The 25,157-nt window shown below is 35.6% G+C and overlaps 2 protein-coding genes across 3 annotated transcripts; both read right to left on the bottom strand.

Annotated features, from left to right (window-relative positions):
- LOC110116614 (CASP-like protein 1B1) lies at positions 1–2,902 on the bottom strand. The gene is made up of 3 exons (XM_020850274.2): positions 2,686–2,902; positions 2,098–2,212; positions 1–425 (listed from the first exon to the last, which is right to left on the bottom strand). The coding sequence occupies exons 1-3, from the start codon at positions 2,853–2,855 to the stop codon at positions 201–203; spliced, it is 510 nt and encodes a 169-aa protein (XP_020705933.2). The 5' UTR covers positions 2,856–2,902; the 3' UTR covers positions 1–200.
- A 538-nt stretch (positions 2,903–3,440) lies between these two features.
- LOC110116600 (protein LSD1) lies at positions 3,441–24,291 on the bottom strand. Of its 2 annotated transcripts, none has more exons than XM_020850254.2 (7): positions 24,114–24,291; positions 23,358–23,472; positions 11,612–11,719; positions 4,699–4,808; positions 4,518–4,580; positions 3,888–3,959; positions 3,441–3,795 (listed from the first exon to the last, which is right to left on the bottom strand). In XM_020850254.2, the coding sequence occupies exons 2-7, from the start codon at positions 23,467–23,469 to the stop codon at positions 3,754–3,756; spliced, it is 507 nt and encodes a 168-aa protein (XP_020705913.1). In that variant the 5' UTR covers positions 23,470–23,472; positions 24,114–24,291; the 3' UTR covers positions 3,441–3,753. The 2 variants fall into 2 exon arrangements, with proteins under 2 accessions (XP_020705913.1, XP_020705912.1); XM_020850253.2 differs by having other exon boundaries at positions 24,119–24,291.
- Positions 24,292–25,157: the final 866 nt, after the last annotated feature.

Raw genomic sequence — 25,157 nt, 5'->3', positions numbered from 1 at the left:
GCTTTTTTCCGCTCCCTAAAATAGTTTTTTTAGTACAAAAAATTCTAATTTAAAATTTTTTTGTACTAAAAATCTACTTTAAAAAGCAGGAAGAAAGTTGTACCAAATGAAGCTAAAGTGGATACAAACATATAGCACAACTTAGACATAAGAAACAAGAATAAAGGCAATTAATAAAGATTAAATGGATCTAACTGATCCTAATCTGAAACTTTACTGTACAAAGTGAAAACTGAAAGAGCATTAAGGATCATAAGCAGCAAAGCGCCAATGAAGGAGGAAAGAATGGCCAGACCGCCATGGATGCAGAACTGGCCAAAATGGCTGCAAATTGGACTCCATCTTGCGTTCAAATTGCCATCTTTGCCGAGCTCTGCTATGGAAGTAGCAGCAGCTGCGCCAGTCGCCAACAGAGCAAACATAGCCTGTTCAAAAGATATTAATCTTCTCATTCTTCCATTTTCTTTCTTATTCCATAAGATAGCCCTAAACAATTTCTCACAAAAGAAATACTATTAAATTTGAACTGATCGTACAGTACGATTGAAGTTGTATAATACGACCGTCAGTGCTCAGATATCTTGGGACTTTGACTTGGATTTAGAATTTGTTTGGGATAGCTTTTTGACCGCTATGCTTTTCAGACAACAACTATAATTTCATTTTGCTACTATTTTTTTACTGCAAAGCTAATTTCTGCAACCATAGTAGCGAAATTCTTTTCTCGATAATAACTTTACAATCAACTTTATAAAACGTTGTAGCCGTCCTATACAAATCCTTATTTTCTTGCATTTGCTTTGCTTGCATATTTATTAAAGTGTTTGACATTAATTATTCATGCTTAATGATATAAGAATGCAATTGCTTCATTTAAAAATAATAACATTGTTACTAAGGGCATCTCCAACCGAGAATCTCATTTTTCACTCCAAAATACAGCGAAACCAAAAAGGCCGTGTTTCATCTACAATCGAACTCCATTTTGCCGCTTAACCGTCGCTTTGGCGCCTTTCTTCCGGTTCGGTAGAGAGAAAAAAAATGGCGGAGATGAACAGTGCAACGCCAATATTGGCGTCACACTGTTCATCCGCGATCAAATGGCGGCAAAAATGACGATCGGTTGGAGCAAAGCCAGAACGGCAAACAAGTGTTTGCCGTTCGGTTGGAGATGCCCTAAGAACTTAACTTTAAGAAAGAATTAAGTAGGATTTTGGTTTTGTTATTATGCTTATAATTATTAATAAAATATTGGCTAATCTTGTGTACTTGTGTAAAGATGTTTGCTAATTATTTATTTTTTAATCCAGCTCATCCACTAAGTAAATGAGTTGATTATATATATAAATAAAAATAATTCATTTTATTTGTATATTTTACGGCTTAAATTCACCGGATATATCGAGGTTTTAAAAATCGAAGTGAATATAGTCATTTGATCAAAATCAAAAGGTCGGAAATTGATCTATACTCGAACCGGTCGGGTTCCAATTGATTCAGATGGGTTCTCTAAGAAATGAAATATTTTACATTTTATCGATCTTAAAAAGGATAGTATACTAAAAGAAAATCACAACTATTAATTCATGCAATTAGGATCATTAATTAAAAAATTAATGATTTAATTAATGATCATTGATTGAGCTTGTTCTATGTATTTTCAATTTTGCTTGATAAAAAATAAATAGAACAAAAATAATATTTTTCAGTTTATTAATAAATTGAGCTCATTTGTTTTATCTCAAAGGTTAACAAACTGAGCTAGACAAATAAATTATCAGCTCACATCTTGTGTGCCAATTAAATCTCTCTCTCTCTCTCTCTCTTAAATAAGTAAGTATTTTTAGCATTTCATTGGGAGCAAGCTATAATTGTTGTGGAGAAGGAGAAATTATGATGGGCGGAATCCGGATGTAAAGAATCGTTCAGTTTTATAACTGTAAACAGCAAAAGAGTAATGAAGCACAGTAAAAGCGCAGCGGTGAAAAGTAACTGCGCTTTTACTATTCACAATCATAAAACTGAATGATTCTCTACGTCTGGACTCTGCACATAATATTCTCTCGTGGAGAAAGAAGGGGGGTAGAGATTTCTTACCAAGTCCATGAGGTTCACTGCAACATGAAAGGCCTTCCAATTATTGAAATAAGGCCTAAGAATAAGCACCACCAAGTTGTAGAAACCAACTATTGCATTAGCTATCACAAAGAACCTGCAACATTAAACACTAAACAAAATAAATACTAAAATTTTGGCAAATAAAAGACTTGTGGAACCAGATGGGCCCACATGTAACATAGGCTATTATAGCATATCATTTCTTCTAAAATTATGATTACTAGCACACATTTTCACTCTCATCCTTTTTCACCTAGTCTTGTGAGTCATTTTCGACTCGCGCGCACACACGCTAGCTCACTCAATCACTCATCAAACTTGCGATGATATGTCCCATCACGAGGAATTATTACATGCGGTCGCTAAACGGTCCAGAGACGAATCAGGAAGCGCTACATCACTCCAGCATACAATGGTATACAACACCAGAACACAACAAATGGTGATGTGGTGAGTCCCGATTCGCCTCTAGAAACATCCGGTGACCGCACGTAATAATTTCTCCATCACAAGTGGTTTGTATTCCATTAGTAGTACATGAGGAAGAGCATATGGTTGGAAGCTCACACAAAAGCAGGAGTTTGCTGAAACTTTGTTGTGTAAGTTTGGTAAATAGTAGTGGTTCCCACTACGGCCACTGCCTTGCTTATTGATTGCTTGTTGCATCCCATCATAAGTGCTGCTATTAAGGTGAACAATACTATTGTCATCCTCAGTAGGAGTAACAGTACATTCATCCATTTACATTTCTTATCTTTCTTTGGCCTTAGCAGCACTGTATCTGCTTTCATGCCATCTTCCATGGCCATTTTTAGAGAGAGAAAGTGAGAGAGAGGAGAGAGGAGAGAGGAGAGAGGAGAGAGGAGAGATAAATGAATGAACTATTTGGAGCAAATATATAAGAACAGTCATGCAAGGTGAAGTCCAAGAAACTAAAGGAATTTCTTGTGATGGCTGATTTCTCCATTTCTAACCTACTTATTCAGGCACATAACAGAAGTTATTACAGATATGAAGCAAGAGTAGCAGATGAATGGCCTCATGAAGAAACTTCTCAATCAAACAATTGGAAGAAAACTAATTTCAATACAATTCTCTGTTACCATTTCAGTTTCCCTTTCAATTCCTTCAAACCAAACAAAGCCATAGAGATGCACAAAAGCATAGGAAATGAAGAAATTGTTGTCCAACTAACAAGCAAAAGCTCAATTTCTTTATAAATCTGTAAAGATTGAAAATTACACTCTGGCTGGTAAAGTGATAGAAGATCTAACGGCAAAAATCTGTCTAAATCTTCAAATACACCAATGTACAAAGCACAGTAAATATAAAACCAACATGTATAATTGAATAAAGTCAAATCCTGAACCCAAAACAAATATTCATCTCTGATACTTTGAAATTCGTGCAAAGAAACACCTGGGCACTTCAACCCAAACCTTGTACATTAACAAAAGGCAAGGCTTCCAAACTCAACAATTTTTTTTTTCCTGTAAATGATCAACAAATCCTCATATTCTTCACTGTACACAGTCGTTTGGACAACAAAGGCATCGCATTATATTCACCAATATTAATTAAGTTACAATTTACAACAGAAGAAGCTGTGGATCATTCATTGGCAATTCTGCAATGTCACTTCTTATCAGTGGTAACTCCAACGACAACATTACTCACCTAAAGTGAAAAGAGAGAATGGTGATGAGATTATATGAACAAAATAAATTGGAGCTAAGTATATAATCACAGTGAACATGTTCAAACATTACCAATTTGCCATTTTCATTCACTGACATTGGGTTCTCAACAACAACAGTCACATTATTACTTGGCTTGCGAGTCTGCAAAGTGCCGTAGAGAGGTTAAAAGAATCATCACAGAAGGGGGATTTACATACATAACACTTGATTCCATTCTATTTATATATTTAACACTTAAAACTTCTTATTTACTCACATATCGTGCAATTCTTTAAATGACTTCAGAAGTGCCACTCTCTTATCCTCCCCGTTAAGTTCCCATCATAGAGCAAAAGGCGGATGCAACAAAGAGGCAAGTAACTACTAGAGATGAAGCGCGCGCATTGAAGTAGGCCCCGTGTGCAAGCAATATGGGCATGGTTGGGAGGTCATGAAGCGGACGCAAGCAACAGTTGTTGGTGCGCAACAGAGCAGGTCGAGTGTACAGGAATGCACACTGTGGCAACTGCTAGAGGTGGAGCCTGTTCGAAGACTTTGGGGCAGGAAGTAAACAAAGGGTGGAAGTTGAGTAAATAAGAAGTTTTAGTTGTTAAATATGTAATAATGTAAATATATTTATTATTTATGTTTGTAAATCCCCCAAAGAAATAATATGAACTTGTCGATGTTTTATTAAAGAATCAATGGAAATGAACCGACAGCAGAAATGGAAACTGGTGCGGTTGTGGGGGGTATGGGAGTTGAAGGTCTAGTGTTACTCATCTGCAGGAAATATTGGAAAAATCAAACATTTAAATGAATAAATAAATAAAGCAGTAGGATACATAATTAAAGATGGTAATTGAAATGAGCTTGATACAGATAATTATATACAGCATACCCCAACATTAGTAACATAGCGGCATACTGCACATTTGACAGATGGAGCTCCATAAGGATACATTAGAGTTGTCCGGCAATGACCACAACTCAACTGTGCAACCTGGTTTGCTATTTACATGTAAAAACCAATTTTAGTATTTGATTTTAAAGACTAAAAGCAAATGGTTTTGTAGCTATGTGTGTTTCTTGAGAGATTTTTTTTTTTAATAAGAGAAAAATTATCAGATAAGAGTTCTGAAAAAATAAATAAAGAATATTAGATATAAATCTGATTTATAAGCTTGATTCATGGATGCCTCGTCTCAAATAAACATGTCGCCAACATCAGTCATATTACCTGGCTATTATTGCCTTTGCAATTTTATAAAGAATTTGAAATAATATCAAATACTTCGTGGCCAATGCTTTTATGTAATTAGAGTAGAAAGAATTTGATTTCGAGCGGATCCAATCAGTAGTATATCATACAAAGCGATCTGCACCCAAATTTCGCCAAGGCCGAGTACTCGCCAAGCCCGAGTACAACTTGCTGAACAGCACGGACCAGTTCAAGGCTAGTCGATAAAGAGAGAAGAATCAATAATGGAAGTCACAAGAAACATGATGAAGTTGTCATCAAGATCAAGTAATTCAAAGCTGTCTATTTGATCATACTCAAACCAAATACTACACAAAACCGTTCAAGCTGCGCAAGTCGCCAAAGTTACTTGCCCAATTTACCAAGGCTATTTGCCAAAGGATTTAGAGCTACTCACCAAAACTCAGAAAGCTTAACTGAAGACAACAGGTGACTCCATGTAAATTCACCTCTTGTTTAGAAATCAGCATACGTCCTCTAGGTAAATCATAGCTATAAACAAGCTAAGTTCATTCATTTTACAGCAAATTATTAGTTAACTAGACAACTTTTCTTGTATTGCTTAAATATAGCCTTCTTGGTACATTGTGCCTCAACCCAAGAATATGAATAGGTCTAAGAAACGAGTCAAAAATATCAAAGTTTTATACTTCTAACAATCTAGAGAAATACCAAACTTAACATTTTAAATTCCCTTTGCCTCCTTTTTTTTCTCTTATTTTATAATTATTCTTGTCAATGGGTCTTCGAGGTATCTATTTAAAATGCACAGTATTTCCCCGCATGCATGATGACACATATACGAGTGCTTAAGATTGTCCCCACCACACTAAAAAAAGTTTGTACAGGATCTACCTGCCTTGCCGCAAGCTTCGCACCGGATTCCCTTCCACCACGCTAAGAAAAACATGTATATGTGATTTTTCAGTGCGTCGGGAATGCCGAAAATGGGAATATTGGAGCTTTTTGTGTTAGGAGACATTTATACCTTTGTGAGCGATAGAGATAGTGTTGAGGCGACAATGATGTCGAGGAAAACATGCAAAAAAATCGAGACACGAAATTTTTTTTTTCTTTTCCTCTCTTTTTTTTTTTCTTTTTTATACTATATTACGCGTGCGTGCGTGCGTACGTGCGTGCGTACGTGCGTGCGTGGGTGTGTGTGTTCTTAACTGGGTCATCCGAAGGCCAATGTGACCAAACCATCTAAGGCAACTCTCTCTAATCTTATCTTCCACTGGAGCTACTCCAACCTTTTCACGTATATGCTCATTTCATATCCTATCTCTAAGAGTAAAGCCACTCATCTACCTGAGCATCCTTATCTCTGCAACACTTAACTTAATATTATACTTCTCTTTTAATGGCCAACATTCTGCTCTCTTTTAATGGCCAACATTCTGCACCATAAGTATTGCATATCTAACCACAATCTTATAGAATTTTTCCTTAAGTTTGAGGGGGGCTTTTCTATCACATAACAAGCCCAATGCATTCCTCCACTTCAACCATCAAACTTGAAGTCCACTAATAATATCCCCATGATCTATTTCACCATCACTCTTAACATGATCTATTTCATCATCATTCTGAACAATATACCCAAGATATCTAAAACATGTACTTTTAATAATGACTTGATCACCCAAAGTTATAATTGTCCCACAAGAACTATTATTACTAAAATTACATGCCATATATTCAGTTTTAGATCTACTCAAACGAAAGCTTTTAGACTCTAAGGTTGACCTCCATAATTCAAGTTTATCTTCAACTTTATCTCTAGTCTTATCAATAAGAAGAATATCATTAGCAAAAAACATACACTAGGGTACAACCTCTTGCAAATGTCGAATGAGAACATCCGTGACTAAAGCAAAAAGATATGGGCTTAAGGCTGATCATTGGTGTAATCCAACTGAAATAGGAAAAACTTGATCAAACCACCTTGTGTTTGAACACAGGTAGCAGCTCCTGCATACATATACTTAATGACTTGAATATAAACATTATTAACCCCTTTCTTTTCTAGAACTTTTCATAGCACTTTTTTTCCAACTTTATCGTATGCTTTCTCTAAATCAATAAATATCATACATAGATCCTCCTTATTCTCTCTATGCTTCTCCATCAAACCTCTCAATAAATGTATAGCTTCCATAGTTTTAAAGTATGACACATTAACTTAATTCCTCTATAATTTGCACAATCATGTGCATCACCTACCAATCATGGCAAATAGTAGAGAATGCATATGAAGAGATGAAAATATGTGATGATTACCTATCATATGAGAAGATGCATTAAAATCTAAAACTCATTATGTACTAAAAGATAGCAATACCTAAAAAGACAACATAAGAGGCGGAGTGATATTTGTGATTTCTAGAGTGTGTTATAATATTCCTAAGAAATAGAAACCAATCTGAAAGAGTAAGCACCAAGAGAGGTAGTTAGAGTCAAATCGGATGTGAAAGAATGTTTTGCAGTGGAGGGACGATCAAATTTGTCCCAGCTACATTCAAGAGGATGATTAGTAAGGTAACAATGACGGCAAGTAGAAAAATATTCCAACTATGGACACTATTGCCACGACTACCCCTATCTCTTCTAAAGAAAACTGTCTAAACCAGATTGATTAAGAGGTGAGGATTAAGGGGTGACAACATAGTGACACAAAGAACCTAAGAGATATCGACATGGAGCAGCTAATAACTAAGATTACATACCTTGCAGGAAAGAGTGAAGTCCGGAGATAGATTTGGCAATAATAAATTCTTCTCTTTACTTTTGACAAACAATCTGAATGATCTTAAAGTAACTCATCCTATTTGCCGAGCAAAGTGTTCTAATACTTATGGATCTGTGTCTCACATTTTTATAGTAAAGATTGTGAATATAAAAAATACTTCTGATGTGAAACATATGCATGGAAACAAGAACTGCTTGGGGGATTTTAATATAAGATTATTAAAACTTTGCTAATTATAAATTTAGTGCTTACCCAAATTAGGTTCTCGGAGTTATCAATTAGAGACTAAGCAAGGCTTGTAGTTACAAGTAGATTAACGGGACAATATCAAATTAACAACATATAAATAGAGAGTAATGTTATGGCAAGAAACAATAATCCACGGTTAACAAATAGAACTCTTCACCTTGGGTCACTCACTCACGCTCCTAACGGTGGGCTTTAACGAAGGAAGATAGAGAGCAAACCAAGCAACGCCACTAGGGGACAAATGGTGCCCAAGGTATAGTCCGTTGGAGAAGTAGCCGGTGGCGGGGAATCCACGGGATGGCTAGGGAGTATCCAATGTCCAAGACGAATATGCTCCTCGATGGAAGGTACTAACGTAAAAGGATGCGCTTCAAGTAATCCTCCACAGAAGAGTCCACGTCTAGGTTCACATCGAGGAACGGGTAGTCATCGGGTGATCTTCCACTCTTCAAGAGACTTTTGTTCGTCGATGAATTCCGCTAAGTGGGGAAGGAGTTAATCCCAATTGGACAGCAGTTGGGAGGCCTTCTTGGACCACTTCCTTGCTGATTTTGACGTTCCTGGACTGGTGGCAGCAGCCAGTGATTCTCCAATCAACTGGACAGCAGCTAGGAGGTCTCCCGGGATAGCTTTGTTGCTGATTTGAGCACTCTTGGACAGAGGACAGCAATCTGGAACTTTCCCAAACATTGGACAGCAGGTGGAAATGCAAGAAAACTCTGTAACAGCTTTTAGAATTCTCTGGACAGAAAAATAACTCCAGCAGGGCTTCTACTTTCAACAGTCACGGGAAGGGTTTGGAAGAGTAACCAGTGAAGGAGGGGGATGGAATGATCGGCTAGAGTAGGGAGGGGCGGCACAACTTTGGGCCAGATTTTGGGATTCAGTGGGTAGGATACCAAGGAGGGAAAACATGAAATATGTTTCGGAATTTTGAGTTGGGAATTTGGAAGGGATTTGAATTTCAAATACCTAGTAATTAAGGACAATAAAGAGGTAGCTGATTTGGGGGGAAGATTGGGTTTGATTTGGAAGCAAATAATTAAGCAAAAGAGGGGAAGAGGGGCCGGCCATATGGGGGAAATGATTAGGTGTCTAGGTTCAACGTATGGGGGCCCACGGATTCAAGTAAGGATTTAGATCAAATATGATTTTTAATTTCAGATTTCATTGATTGAGGGAGTTTCCTAATCGGGGTTGATTAATAAAGAATGTATTTGAAATTCAAATATTTATTTGAATTCAAAACAAACCTTTCCATATTAATAGCACATTAAATTAGGAAAGTAATTATGGTGAGTTTGACTTTTGAAATTCAAACGAAGAACAAGAGGGCCTGCGGGTGGAGATCCATGGGGTAGTGGCTAGGCTGATTTCGGTGGAGGGGGAAGAGAGGGGAAGGGTGGCCGGCGGTTGGGTTGGAGGAGGCCGGCGGCTTGGGCGTCCCAAGGAGGCCGGCGACAAAAGAGATGGGGCTCGGTGAGCTGAAACTGGCGGCTTGCATGTGGGGATTCTGACGGCTAGGGGAGAAGGGAAGAATTAGAAGAAGAAGAAGATAGGAACCAAGAGCTCCACCAAGGGGCTGTTGGGTATTGCTTTGAGCCTCTCCCAGGCTAATCCTCACTCGAGAACTCACAAAGAGAACTCTAGAACTCACAAAGAGATCCAAACCAAAGTTGAAATTTCACATCAATATTCATCATCCCATACAATGCATGAGGTCTCCTATAAATAGGCCAAAATGAAACAAAACTAAAAGACATAAATGCCTCCGGGGCTACAATATCAAATGACCACACATAAGGGTAAAATAGTAAAACTGAAAAATAAAATAAACTACTACATAAAATGACTCAAAATAAGACTCCTGATCGTGGCCGTCGATCTCCGGCGTCTCTGATGGTATACGTGTCGAAATCGCTGACGATGTCCTCATCAACTTCCCTCTTCAGAGTAGGTAGAATTAACAAAGTCCCACTAGGTGGAATTAAAAAAAGTTCCACATCTTAGATGAATCTTGAAATATAACTGAAAAGGCAATTAAAGGCTCAAGACTATTAAGTAACGAAGTAAAATAAAATCTTAATGGTATCATTACTATATAATGAGATGTATCAATATGGAGTTATTGTTAAAACTGACAAGAAAAAGAAGGCCTCAACCATAATATATTGTTGGCACTTGGCATAACAAATTTTGATGGAGTTACTAGTTAGAGGGTTTTCACATTAAACGGAGGCCTTCCGATGACCCGGTTAGAAAAGTTGAGGTATTAGATTCGGCTTATGTTAATTAAGGTAGAGGTAGACCTAAAAAAACTTGGTTATAAAATATTAGAAAAGATTTTCTTTATTAGATTTAAATGAGAATTTGAATTTTAACCGAACACAATGGCGAAAAAGGATTCATGTAGCCGACCCCACATAGTGGGACAAAGGTTGTACTAGTTAGAGGGTTTCATCTAAGTAAGAGGAAAGAAAAGCCCATTACACTATGAGAAGAGGCATAAAAAACCTGAAAGAAAATCAAATCATAGAGATGAATGAAATCTGGAAGTTCAAGCCCCAAGAAAGAGGGGACCTATTCATGCAACAAAGGCGAGCTATAAGATTAGGTGTAGGCATTGGCTAGGGCACAAGTTAGATGAGGATCCGACAGCAAGCAATGGAAAGAAGGCCTGGGAGAGCGAGAAAGTAAAAAGGCGAATGAACGCCAACAGACAAGCATGCTAGGTAGTTGAGCACGACAAACGGGTAGGAGCATGGGAACAACGAGCAGGCTGGTGGATGGAGCGAGATAGGAAAAGGCATACATGCTGGACCATTAACCTGCTAGAAAAGGAAAATGACATGAGAAAGAGGTGGAGGGATGCCGGCTAGGGCTTAGTTGTGCTCTAATATCAAGTTAAGGAGGAATAATTTATTGTGTCATATTGACTAAATATCAGCACTTATAAAAAAAAGCATAAATGAATAATACCAAAAAAGAAAATTGTAGAATCAACATATTTATGCAATTATAAAAGTATGTCACCACAATAAGATATTCTCTAAAATATAGACTTTTTCTAATTATACTTCTTAATATACCTACAAATAGGAAAAAAACAAAAGATCAAAATTGCCATTGATCATTCAAGATAACATTACATTATTATTGCAACATTTAGCAAAACATATTTGATTTGATTGATAACATCATTAATTGAAAAACATTGATATCTAGATAGCAGTGTTACCTGGATAATCTTGAGCCAAACAACGCTTAATTGTCACATGGACAACAAATGGAAGATTAATGATTTCATTGTGAAAATTATAAATAAAATTTAAGCACTTTCCCCTAGTTTTTCTTGGAGAACACAGGAAAAAAATGGCCTCAAAATGAACACATTATCAGGCGAATACCAAGAAACACTTTCATGCAAACTTCCTCGAACTAGAAATTGCCAAAGAACTGTCAACGCCGCACTTATTTTCATACAAATATCTAGCATCGAATACCAATCCAACAGCTATTGCACCGTTTGATTATTAAAATAAATAAAAATACCTGCTCTTGCGACATTTATTGTGTTGCAGCAGGAACACCTCACAGTAGATGCACCACGAGCATACATCAACAAAATTTGACACCCACCACATATTATCTGAGCCATATCTGTCCATTCAAAATTTTTGAGGAAGCATATAAGTAGTTAAACTCCTTATCCATTTAAAAATTTGCTGAAAGGAGGAGAATATTGTTCTTGTTCCTTATAAAGTAAAGCAAACATAAAACATAAAATAGTTAAAATTGATAGAAACTGAAGCCCTAACAGGCTCAAATTGATAGGAATACAGAATCTACAAAGCCATATGCTTAGCATTCATGTAAAACAGACCCTGGGAAAGAGTATTCCTTGCATGTAGAAAATATTTGATTCACGTCTACAAAGAAAGATTTGACCTAAACAAACATAAGAATAGGTAGTGGTAGTGTGCATCAAAATGCTGCATCGAGAAATTGTTTATTTTCGTCAGCCATTCAGTGTTATCATTGTGAATAAACATTGCAGTATGTCAACAGAGCTTAATTTGATAGAATAAAAGTAATAGCTTTAATCCATCATAAAGCAAACTCCAAATAGTTGGGATAAGGCTACTGGTGCATATAAATAAAGAACAGAGACAAATATAAGGGACAATAAACTAAGTGCAGCAGGAAAGCAAACCTCCATTTTTCTCAAGAAGCATTCCAATTTGAAAATATTCAAGGAAAAACTGATGATTCTAATGAAACTAGGATCTAAATATTGCTGTAAGTGTGTGTGCACGTTACAAGAGTGGAAGCACTTACCTTGTATTGTTAAGGCTATGTCTAAATTCTACACTCAAACCTCTCATAATTGTGGGGAAAAGAATAACAATATCAACCCCAGGTAGATCTTGTATCAAAGAAAGAGTCATGCAATCATTACACTTTTTACTTTTTTTTTTCACTGAATCAGACTTTAAGAAAGCTCAGAATTATAAATCTTTATATTCGTAAAGTAGGTTTGGATATATTTTCAAAAATAAAATTTTAGAATGACTTAGAGAATAAATACAAAGGATACCTCTTGAAGAAAGTTTTTATTTGAGCAGATTTAAATGGACATATTGGTAGAGTGATAAAAGATTTTAAAAATGTTCATAGTGGCTATAAGTTTAGAGCGACTAAGGAAAGTGATAGGGTCATAATAGAATTTTCTCTTGCTTCTGATTTTGTAATTTCTAATACCTTATTTAAGAAAAAAAATGAGCATCTCATCACTTATAAGAATGGACATAATAAAACTCAAATTGAATATTTTCTTATAAAAACATAAATCGTTTATATTGTAAAGAATATAAAGTCAAACTAAATGAAAGCTTATTTACCCAACATCGCTTATAGTTTTTTAGATTTTAAGATGAAGCGATGAAATATGAAAAATAAAATAAAATATTATCCTAATGATTAGATGGGGGAATCTAAAAAATGCAAATAAAAATATTTTGAAATTAATGTTCAAGATCTCAAGTGTTCAGTTGTGTATGAGGAAGCTAATGTTATATGAGAAAAAATAACTAGTGATATTTAAAATATTGCAAAGTATGTGTTTGGAGTATTAAAAATAAAAGCTCTTAATAGTAAAAATATTTATAATGAAATCAAAATGTGTAAAAAAAGATCAATAATTGAAGTTTTATTATTTAGTTTAAATGTAAAAGCTTAGAAAATAGGAAAATATATAAAAGCACCCACATGGAGTCTAAAAAAGAAATTTGTGATGCAAAGAATTTAACTTTTAGTGATTTATATAATATATTAGATACTAAAGAGGGAGACAAATGTATATATAAGTTCGTCAAGCAAAAAAATAAAAGGACCCGGTTAAAGTAAAGTGCATTAAGGATGAAGATCAAAAAGTATTTTTCTTAGAAGAGAATACTCAACATAGGTGAATGAGATATTTTCATAAGTTTTTCAATGAAGCTTGTGAGAATACGATTAACTTTATCTTAGCACCCTACATAAAAATAAAGATTTTTATTTTTATCGTCATATTAGTAAAATTGAAGTTGAAGAGACTTTAAAGAAAATGACCATTAATACTGGCAGGTCTTTGATGATTGTTGCTAGCAAGGAACCATTCTTATAAACAAATTTCTAATATTTGAAATGTCCTCCATATACATAAATTATTCACCAGCATGTTATATCTATTCAATTTCTAAATGTCATGTTATATTTAACACTTCACATTATGTATTTTAGAAAAATTGCACGATCTATCCGGCCATGTGAAATCTAATGGCCAAGGAAGCTCAAAATTTCAAGTTATATCATCCTTTCTAAAATGTTGAAATCTAATAAATAAAGGATAGGGCTCCAACACCTACATCTTAGCTACATTTTCTATTATTCTCAAAACTAGATTTTCCTTATTATTCAGCAATATTAATATTAAAGAATTTTCTTATGATACTTTTGAGTTAAAAAACACAAGCATGCTAATTTTCCAAAGTACCATAATAATCCAAAATCCCTTTTCTCTTACTCATGGTGAAACCTACGGAACATCCTCTACACCTATAATATAAGCTCAGTGCTTTGTGCCTTTTATTGATGAGTGCACTCATGTGACATGAATGTTTCTACTAAAAGACAAAATTATGTCAGTATCATTTTCTCCACCTTTTTTAACATGATCAAAATTAATTCAGTTGAATTTAAGAGAATCAGAACACAATACAAAAGGCTTTTTAAATCCTTCCCTCTTCTCATATTTCCAATAAAAAGAAAAAATACATAAGTCTTCTGTATACACATTTCAATAAAATGGGTGCTAAACAAAAGATCACATACCTGCTACCACGAGCTCATTTTCAAAACAATATTGGGGAAAAGTTTTCTAAATAGTCATTAAAATCATAAAATGATTACCTACTAGGGTCCTTTAGCTCATAAGTCCTACTCAAGTCCTAGTAATATAATTTTCCACTTCAACACCTTAAATAACCTTATTCCCTAAATATTTAGAAGTGTTGCTTTTATCTATACACATCTTCAAAATAGATAAAAACTTAATCCAGGAGCAATTAAATGAATTTTTATTAGCTACTCTTCCCCTCAAAAAGGATATATCCACCCCCCCCCCAAGAGATGTATGTGTTTGTTGATGTCACTTTCAATAAAGATAATTTCTACTTCGATGTGTCTACTAATGTCACTTTCAATACTACTATTCACAAATAATTTTTTTTCTCCAAAATTTCCCTTTCTTACTCCTCAACCCAGCAAACAACTCTACTTCAAAACCAACCATTCCTCTAAAGAACAAACTTATACCAAAATTACCTTCTACTTAACCATTATAAGTTTGCTCTAAGAGGAAGCCATCTCAACCAATCGAATCAATTCCTAGCATGAAAATCACTAAGGAATCACTGAGCCTACAAATAAAGGTAGTTCAACTAAACATCCCTTCACGTATCCTTACTGGTCTTTATACTATCTATATCCCTAAATTTATCTCTGAGACTTTAAATAATAAGTAGAATAATGCTATGAAAGAATTGAAAGGCTCTCAAAAAAACAAAACATCAGAATTGATAACACTATCAAAAGAAGAAGAACTAGTGAGGCATAAATAGGTCTTTAGTATGAAGAAGAAATCTGATGGATTATTAAAATAGTATAAAGCTGGACTAGTGGCAAAAGACCATATTCAAACATAGGGAATTGATCCAATGAAACTTTCGCTCCTATTACTAAAATGAATATTGTTTGAGTTCTTTTATCATTAGCAACTAATAAGGATTGAAAAATATAATAATTCGATGAGCAGAATGCCTTCTTACATGGTGATCTAGAGTAGGAGGTAAGGTATATATAGAGGTCCCACTTGGGTTTGGCTCAAATATAAAACAAGATGTATGCAAACTAAAAGAGACATTATATGGATTGAAGCAATCTCCAAAAGCATGGATTAGGAGATTTGTCAAGATAATTCTCGACATGGTTTACAAATAGTTTCAAGGCATACATACATCATTTGTGAAACAAAACTTCAGGAATTTTGCATTATAAATTTATTTCAATTATATTATCATAATAAATAATAACTTGGAAGGTATGGAGACCTTAAAGAGAGCTTGCTCCAAGAATTTGAAGTCAAAGAATCAGAAAAACTAAAATACTCATTGAGATTACACACCCTCTACATGAAATCTTTATATCACAAATGAAATACATAACAATACTACTAAAAGAAGCAGGCAAGTTGGGATGTAAGCCTATCGAGAGCCCCAAGAAATTAAGTCATAAACTTAGAGATGCTCCAGAAGACACATCTATAAAAGAAAACTCCGATCAAATGTCTGTGAGAAGACTTGCATATTTATCACATACTAAACCTGTCATTTCATATGTTATTAGAATGGTAGATTAAATCATGCACAATCACAGAGAATTGCACCTTAAGAGTTATACAATTATATAATAACTTCAAGTAAGAGAATTTTATTTAAAAGGCATGAGGGTATGACACTTAAAGCATTTGCAAATGTTGATTATATATGATCTACAATTAATAAAAGGCCAACTTAGGTATACTGTACATTTTAAAAGGCAACCTCATGATTTGGAAAAGGAAAAAATGAAATATCAGGGCAAGATCTAGCACAGAAGCCAAATGTAGATTATGGCACTAAAAACTGCGAAGTATTATAACTGAAAAATTATCCTTGAAAATTTAAAAATTGAATGAAAAATTCATATGAGGCCTTATTGTAATAATACTTCAGTCATCAAAATTGCTCATAATCTCATACAACATGAACAAACAATATTAAAGATCACAGATATTTTATAAAAGAGTAGCGAGACAATGGTCTACTTTCTACTCCTTTCGTCACCACAAATGGGCAACTTGCAGTATTTTTCCTAAAGGATTATCATGATTCATGAACAATATTTCAAAAATGGACGTACAAGCTTGGAATGAACAATATCCATTCATTCACTTTTGCGAGAGTGGAAAAATCAATCTCAACCAATTTTGTCTCTATCAACCCCCACTCCTATAATTCATCAAGCATAGCAATCTTTCGCACTCCTTATTCACTTCATGCCACCTCAGTAATATGTGGGATTATTGCTACCACCTCATCAACTTATGGACTATTAATTATTCAGTAATTATTATTCCACTCATCAATTCGTGGACTATTTTTATTATAATTCCTTAACTTAGTATGTTTCTTATTAGAAGCTCTCATAGAATTATATAAATACTACACAAATGTTTGAATGAAATATTAAACCTGTTCTCTCTAATTCTTATTAGCAATATGTGATTGAAACTGCATACAATCAAAAGAAATCTAGATTCGAGTAAATCTAACTAAACATAATCTAAATTCCAACCAATCAAAATTAAGTAGAAGAAGAAGAATGAAGAGAAGAAAAGAAAAAAAAATACTAAAAAGTAAGATTGATGATTGTACGAGAGATAACCTCTCCTAAAAATTTCAAATCTAGCACTTCAGAAGGAATTGAATCCGAAAAAGGAGAAGGATATGTGCATTGAAATAAACTTTTAATCAATATCCAATGATATCAGCAAGTGTTGTAAAGAGAGTAGGCGCTCTCAATGCAATATAACTACTCAATGTCTGAGGTGCTAGACGTTTGCTAAAGTGAATTACACTGTTATAGAAAAAATATTTATATACCTTATAAATTAATTTTAAATATGATGAATGCTTTCAGGAGCGTGGAGTGATAATCATTATAAAAAACTGACAATAATTATGAAATTTTAAGTAGCACTAAACCACATTCAAAATTTTAATAAATAGATTATCTTAAGCAAATACAGTAAACTGAAGTTTTTCACATGTATAGCCTAAATAATCTTGCCTTCACATTTATATATTTCATATTCATCATCATTCACGTTTTCCATCACTATATTTGTAGCAGTCCATCTTTTTACATCCCCATCTTATCTTTTTCATCCTTATGATTTGCATAATAGAAGTTGAAGCACTTGTATCGACATTTACCTTCACTTTCTCCGATCCGATCTCCTAGCATCCGTCCAAACCTCAGAATAATGGTCGGCCTGCTCTATTCATTCATATTTGGTGCCGTTCCTCTTCTCAGAGAGAGGAAGATCTGCTAAGTGTCTAGAGATCTATATTGACATTGAAATTGAAAGGTAAAGATGTAAAAAACCTCTTCTGTTACTCCCCATGTGAAGTTTGTTTATATTGTCAATTTCTTGTCGTATTATATGAAACCATATGAGATTATTATATACAACATGGTCTTAACTTGAGAGAAAAGTTTAAGTGGTCTTTGACTTACTGGTACGAATTGTTATTTTGATTTTAATATTGCTATGGTATACACTTTGATATCTCAACAAACCAAATTGGATTTGTTTGGTATATTTAGGCTGAGAAATGTTTGAATGCATATTCTTTGGTTTGTCAATGATAATAATTTTGGTGGTGCCTTTTTTTTTTTTTTTAATATGAGAAGCGTCTCTCATTCTGTATTTTTTTTTTTAAAAATCCTAACTTGAGATGTGTTTCTTACAACAATTTTTCTACAACAAAAAAGGATATATGTAGAATTTGGTAGAGAAATTATGCTAGTCTCATTCGAACCAAATGTAAATAAATGTTCATCGTTTGATATTCATGTGAATGTGTGTGCACCCATGTTTATCCAACACTTAACACACTTTTCACATCACCTAATGTCAAATTATAATCATGAAAAAACTATTCATCTTCTGAGTTTGAAGTATTGTCACCAATCTATTCAATCAAGCTAAGATGTTCACCTTCATGACTGATACCCTCAAGTAAATTATTCTGTGCGGAATCCGGTTATAGAGCTGTGTTCGGATAACAGTAAAATTATTACGCGTGGCTTGCTTATGTGGAAAGTTAGGATATTCATTTGACTTATTACCCGACCCGTTTGTCTTTTCGGACTTACTGCAGACGAAGAGAAATCCGCAACAAATAAGCAGTAATTAAGCAGAAAATGCGCAACATATACGCAATAAATACTCAATAAATACGCAACAAATACGTAACAAAATACGCAATCAATACGCACATTTTACGCAACGAATACGCAATAAATACTCAATCAATACGCAAGTCAAATAAATATAGTGGACTTTTAACTTTCCACGTAAGCATCCGAACACAGCTCTATAACCGGATTCCGCACAAAATAATTTCTCCAAGTAGAGATGCTTGCTTGGGCATGTTTTGATGATAGCACTCACAGACAAGGTGTTTAAAGCACTATAGCCATTCTTGTCTTGGCAGAGGGCCTAAACAAGAGCTTGACTTCTTTTAACCACATTGTTTATGTACACACCTTGAACCCTTATTGATAGCCACAACATTTACTCTAGAAAAAACCGCCGTGTACTAGAATCAGAATCAAAGTTGCAAGGAGAAGTCAGAAGATGCATAATCCGCTAAGGCGCTAACACACCACCAAACATGCTACAAGAAAACCACTTCATTAGGAACCACAACAGAAGAAGCTCATTATAGTCCCGAGAAGTCCTCTTCCCTTCAAAATTGCAAAGAAGCGACTAACTACAATCCCGTGAATCCCGCGAAGGTAATTTTGACTAGATACACAGGAACCATTAATAGAAACAGAGTGCGCTAAATTATCATATTAAATAGGAAGAGATTGATTAAGCCTAAAAATAAAATAGATAATAGATATCACATATGGAAGTGCAGTGCATAATAGTGACTAAACACAAAAAGGGTGGTTCAACCAAAATAATAAAGCCATACAAGACATGCTTTGTGCCTATTTTATTTTGTTTCATTTTCATATTGGTTTTTGTTTCCAGTCTAAATAAAAATAAGTTTTGGTGCTCTAGTTTTTTCTCATCTTTAGAAACCAATATATGTATATGTATATGTATGTATGTATATGTATGTATGTATGTATGTATGTATATATATATATATATATATATGTTTAAGAATAAAAAATGAAAATAGGAGAATCAATATTTAATAAGCATAAATTAATATTTAATACATAATTGGGTCAGCCATTGTAAAAAGCATAAATAAAACTCATTTTAAATTTCATAGCACATTGTTTTTGGCCCTTGAAGCATATACAACGGGACCAAAGCACATTGTTTTGGCCCTTAAAGCCTGGTTCTACATGTTCCATGTGCAAGAATTTTGGGCATAATCGTTTTAATGGTATTGACATGATATTAGCTTCTTCGTTTGCTTCAATGGACTTTGACTTTAGTACCCAAGCAAAGTTTAAAGTGTAAAGCATAAGGTTGGCAATTCAAAGCACAAAGCAATTGGCTAGAGTATTTCTAAATTTTATTTTATTTTATTTTGTATTTTAATGGGTCAAGCCAGACACTACAGGAAATTCAACGATTACAGGCAGTTAACACGCCGCCGATAATAACGTCTGTTTAACCGGCGGTTTGGCCGCCAGTGTTTACCGGCGGTCTAACCTGCGATTATGTAAGTTAATGCCGCCGACAAAAGCGCCGGTCCAGAAACCGACGGCTAAACGGCCGGCATTAAATCTTACCGGCACTTTACTTGCGGCTAGAACCGCCGGTGTTAAGTGAACTTCTCTCCGGCGGTTTGGACTGCCAGATAGCCACCGGAAAATGCCCTAAAATATTTCGTCCCGAGCCTTCCATTTCATTTCCCTCCCTGCTCTCTCTCTCCTGCGCGGTGCTCGCCTCCGCTCCTCCGCCCTCTCGTGATCGAGACTAGTGCTCCGGCCGCCAACAAGCTCCCTCCAGCCGTCGAAATATTCCTCCAAAGGAAGATCTCGCCCCCACTGCAACGCCGAAGGATTTCCCCGCTCCCGTGCGCAACGCCTGCCTCCGAGGTTTGCGGTTTTAAATTTTTTTTTATGCATTTTGTTATTTCGGATATATTACATCAAGGATCAGCCTTAAGCCAATATCTTTTTGCTTTAGTCATGCATGTTTTCACTAGACATTCAAGAGAGGATTTACCTTGTTGTATGTTTTTTGTTGGTTATATTCTTCTTGTTGATAAGATTAGAGAGGGAGTTTAGGGTAAGCCTTAAGCCAATATCTTTTTGCTTTAGTCATGCATGTTCTCACTAGACATTTGAGAGAAGATTTACCTCGTTGTATGCTTTTTGTTGATGATATTCTTCTTGTTGATAAGATTAGAGAGGGAGTTTAGGGTAAGCCTTAAGCCAATATCTCTTTGCTTTAGTCATGCATGTTCTCACTAGACATTCGAGAGAGGATTTACCTTGTTGTATGCTTTTGGTTTATGATATCCTTCTTGTTGATAAGATTAGAGATGGAGTTTAGGGTAAACTTGAATTATGGAGGTCAATCATACAGTCTAAAGGGTTTCGCTTGAGTAGATCTAAAACTAAATATATGAAGTGTAATTTTATTAGTAATAGACCTAGTGAGGGGTTTGTGACTTTGGGCGATCAAGTCATTAATAAAAGTACACGTTTTAGATATTTTGGATCTATTGTTCAGAGTGATGGTGAAATAGTAGGGGATATTATCAGCATAATTCAAGTTGGATTGTTGAAATGGAGGAATGAATCGGGCTTATTGTGTGCTAGAAAAGTCTCCCTCAATCTTAAGGTAAAATTCTATAAGATGGTGGTGAGATCTGCAATGCTTTATGGTGTCAAATCTTAATCATTAAAAGAGAAGCATAATACTAAGTTAAGTGTTGTAGAGATGAGGGTGCTCAGGTGGATGAGTGGCTTTACCCCTAGAGGTAGGATATGAAATGAGCACTCTGTTTAAAATTGCGCAATAAGAGGCGCGCCTTGAGGCGCGCCTCTGCGCAATTTGACCCAAAAACGCCTCGAGGCTTACGCAATTTCTCTCCTGGCAGAGGCGTACGCCTCACCTGGTCTGAGGCGCGCCTCAGAGGGGCAATTGCGCAATTCTGGGTGAGGCGTACGCCTCATAGAACCGGCCCCATCCACTTAAAATGAAGCCTTTTCTCCCCTTAATCCCGCACGGCTTCCAGGTTATCCCGAAATTTTCCTTCCTACAGCCTGTGTTCACGAAACAGAGGGGTTCCCGCACGGTCGGCTTCCCTTCCCGCCGCCTCTACCTCCGGCGCCGCCTCTCTCCGGCGAACTTGAAGTGTCCGGCCGCCCTCTAGGAGTAGTCCACAATCGATTTTAGGTATTTTTTTTAGTTTAGGGCTAGATTTTTCAAGTGAAAGAAAATCTATGATTTTTTATTTTTTTTGTGTGTTTTTGAATTTTTGCTTTAGGAAACATGGTTAGATGCAAATAAAAGGCGAATACGTCATTGCGGCGTGACCCTTCTTGGAAATATAGTGTGCAAGTTGACTTAGGAGGCGGGGAGAAGACGCATGTGTATTTAAAATGCAATTTTTGTGAGAAAGTGGTGAAGGGCGGAGTAACCCTATTTTTCAATGATTCCATTTTATATATTCTTTGTACTTTGAGAATTTTGTTAAACTAATATTTTGTGATTTGTACTTTGGGACATGATTTTATTGCATCTATTTTCTTACTTTCCACTATTTTCATATATAATTTAGATGTTTTTATTGTATGATAAAATCTAGCTACTATTTACCTGCTAAAACCCTTAAATTCTTATTTACGCAATTCTGCGTCCGTGAGGCTTACGCCTCACACCGCCTCAAGGCTTACGCCTCGCCTCACGAACGAAAACCGCCTCAAGGCTTAATTACACAATTTTAAACCTTGAATGAGCATGGATGTTCTTTGTGCTTTAGTCATGAGTGTTCTCACTAGACATTTGCGAGATGATGTACCTTGTTGTATGCTTTTTGTTGATGATTTTATTATTGTTGATAAGACTAGAGAGGGAGTTGATGGTAAACTTGAATTATGGAGGTCAACCATAGAGTCTGAAGGTTTTCGCTTGATTAGATCTAAAACTAAATATATGAAGTGTAATTTTAATAGTAATAGACCTAGTGAGGGGTTTGTGGAATAGAACCCCCAGTATGAAGGGAATTACCCATGGTAATTGACGTCGTCGGAACTCTACTAAAACTGCCGGTATGTACTGGCGGTTTGCCGGCGGCGTTCGGCGGTAATATTTACCGGCGGGTTACTCTATAATAACGACGGCGTATATACCGGCCGCCAATAAAACAACCGGCGGTCACCGACTCTTTGACCGCTGGAAGATAACTGGCGGTACAAACCACCGGAAACCCGCCAGTTAAGGAAACCGCCGGAAAAACACCGCCGGTAATGGTTTATGGTGCCGTTTTTTCCGGCATTTTTTTAACCGCCGAAAAGCCGCCGGTGTTTTTCGAAACCGCCGGAACAAGCCGCCTGTAATGGGTGAATTTCCTGTAGTGAGAGGTCTCGACATTACATATTTGCAGGAAACACTTCAATTTTGATATTTTTAAGTGCACCCCTCAACATGCCTTTACAATGTCAAATTTGAGATTGGACATTGAATATTGATCAGAAGAAAAATACAGGCAAGAGCAACAAGCCTAATAACATCTTAGCTGCTTTTAGCATTCCAACATAAGTAATTAGTAAAAAGCAAATAATGGTCACATATATATATACTAGAATATTCGCACATCTGCATAGCAATCTAATGTATGTTATATATCATAGTTGTATCAAACTTTGCAGGAAAATATTACTCCATCCATGGGATATGCAAACATCAAAATGTAGAGCAAAATTTATACAGACAAATGAACCAAACCTGCAGAGGGCACGGCTGTCACCATGTTACATATTGCACAACAAACATTGGCCGCCCCTCTTGGATAAAGGAGAGGGATCCTACATCCACTGCATATAAGTTGGCTCTGCATTGCCTGTTTAGCAATCATCAGAAAGTGAGAAAGTGAACAATGGAAATGCAGCAAAGGACTTTTATTTTCAAGGGATAAAAACAATTCCGTGAAATTAGTTTTCATTCAACCAGGCTTAAGTTTAGAACACATTACTTCTAAAGAAAATTCATTCAGATAATAAAACCATCCCACATGAAGCGTTGAAGAAAATTCATTCAGGCTCACACAAGAAAAAGACCAAAAGTTCTCAAATAAACATAAAATAGAATAGATAAGATATGAGTCAGCTGATTTCACCATGGAGCTTTTGTCGATTCTAATCACTCCATATATCTAATCAAATTCATAAAAGAAGCTCCTTTCATGCGTAGCCAATCCGGCAACAATTACACATGGAATAAATTAAAAGGAAAAAAAAATTTGCCGAACGCAGCCAATAATCCGTCGTTTTCATGTGCGAATCTGCAAGTAACCCCCATTACCAACCATAAAGTAAAGAATTAAATTAAAAAAATCCCAATCCCTTATCCCTAAACTATGGATGACCTAGAACACAACAAAAATTGAGAAAAATAGCATCGAATCGACCACCTCCTCAAACTTGAACAGGTAACGAGCAGAAATCAAGCTAACTGCGAGCGAATTGACGATTTCTACCTCACCTTACCTCTCAATCTCACGGCTTCTTAGCCTGGGCGAAGGGAGGACGACCAAGAAGACGAAGAGAGAAGAAGAAGAAGGATGGAGGAAGGAGAGTAAGGTAGAGGACGGCGAAGGGTTCGACTGTTCAGCTGCAGTTCAGCTGCTGCTAGATTTCTCCAGCGAGGAGGTTAATCCTGATTTTTTGTTTTAGTTAATTAAAGTGTATTAAACTAATCTCGTGGGGTTAGGTAACCGTAGGTGAGTTTAAGTTCTGCCGCGAGGACTATTGTAGATTTAAAATAAATATTTTAATATTATATATTTGTTTAAAATTTCATCATCTCTAAGTTAAATGTATCATTATAATTTAGTATCAATCATATTTTAAGATTAATTATCAATGTCATTATTTTTCTTAAAACTAAATTATATTTATCTTTTTTTTTTCATTTGACGTAATTTTATAATTATTTTAATTAATTTAAAATCAATTATAATAATTTAAAATTTATTAAAAGTAAAAAATAAAGAACCCTAAACCCTTTGTCCCAAGTTCTTGTATTTGTCCCCCTTTATCTATTTTTTAGTCATTATTATAAGAGTTTTTTAGGCAATTATCCCCCTAAAAGTTTGAAAATACTATGATCTTTAAGCAATTGCCCCCAACATAATTAAACACATTGTATATGTATTATTGTTAGGGCTGTCAATAATTGACACGACCCGAAAACCCGACTCGAACACGACACGGAGTTTTCGGGTTGGACCCGACCCGTTTGGAAAACGGGTCGGTTTCGGGTTCATAAAAATGACACGAATTAAATTTCGGGTCGGGTCCGGGTTAACCCGGTAACCCGTTAACGACCCGTTTGACACGGGAATTAATTTCACGCGGATAACGCTAACGGGATGAGTAAATAAGTCGCGTTAGGGTTTTACGCGATCATTTTTCATTTCACGCGTCGTATCTCTCCAGCCTCTCCTCTTCTTCGCTGCTTCGTCTAGGGTTTCCGAAGTCCTCTTCTCTACAGATCTCCTCGATCTGTCTCTGGTTTCCTCTTTTC

Source organism: Dendrobium catenatum, unplaced genomic scaffold, assembly GCF_001605985.2.
Source record: "Dendrobium catenatum unplaced genomic scaffold, ASM160598v2 original_scaffold_86555, whole genome shotgun sequence".
NCBI lineage: Eukaryota > Viridiplantae > Streptophyta > Magnoliopsida > Asparagales > Orchidaceae > Dendrobium > Dendrobium catenatum.
The sequence above is the reverse complement of the archived record's forward strand: the minus strand, read 5'-3'. Positions and strand labels throughout refer to the sequence as shown.

Coding starts and splice junctions, on each gene's coding strand:
- LOC110116600 (XM_020850254.2), bottom strand. CDS start 23,469: ATGCAGAGCCAACTTATATGCAGTGGATGTAGGATCCCTCTCCTTTAT. Junction 11,720..23,357: donor GACAGCCGTGCCCTCTGCAG/GTTTGGTTCATT, acceptor TTGAATGGACAG/ATATGGCTCAGATAATATGT. Junction 4,581..4,698: donor GCTATGTTACTAATGTTGGG/GTATGCTGTATA, acceptor TATTTCCTGCAG/ATGAGTAACACTAGACCTTC.
- LOC110116614 (XM_020850274.2), bottom strand. CDS start 2,855: ATGAATGTACTGTTACTCCTACTGAGGATGACAATAGTATTGTTCACC. Junction 2,213..2,685: donor CAGCAAACTCCTGCTTTTGT/GTGAGCTTCCAA, acceptor TTAATGTTGCAG/GTTCTTTGTGATAGCTAATG. Junction 426..2,097: donor CAGTGAACCTCATGGACTTG/GTAAGAAATCTC, acceptor TCTTTTGAACAG/GCTATGTTTGCTCTGTTGGC.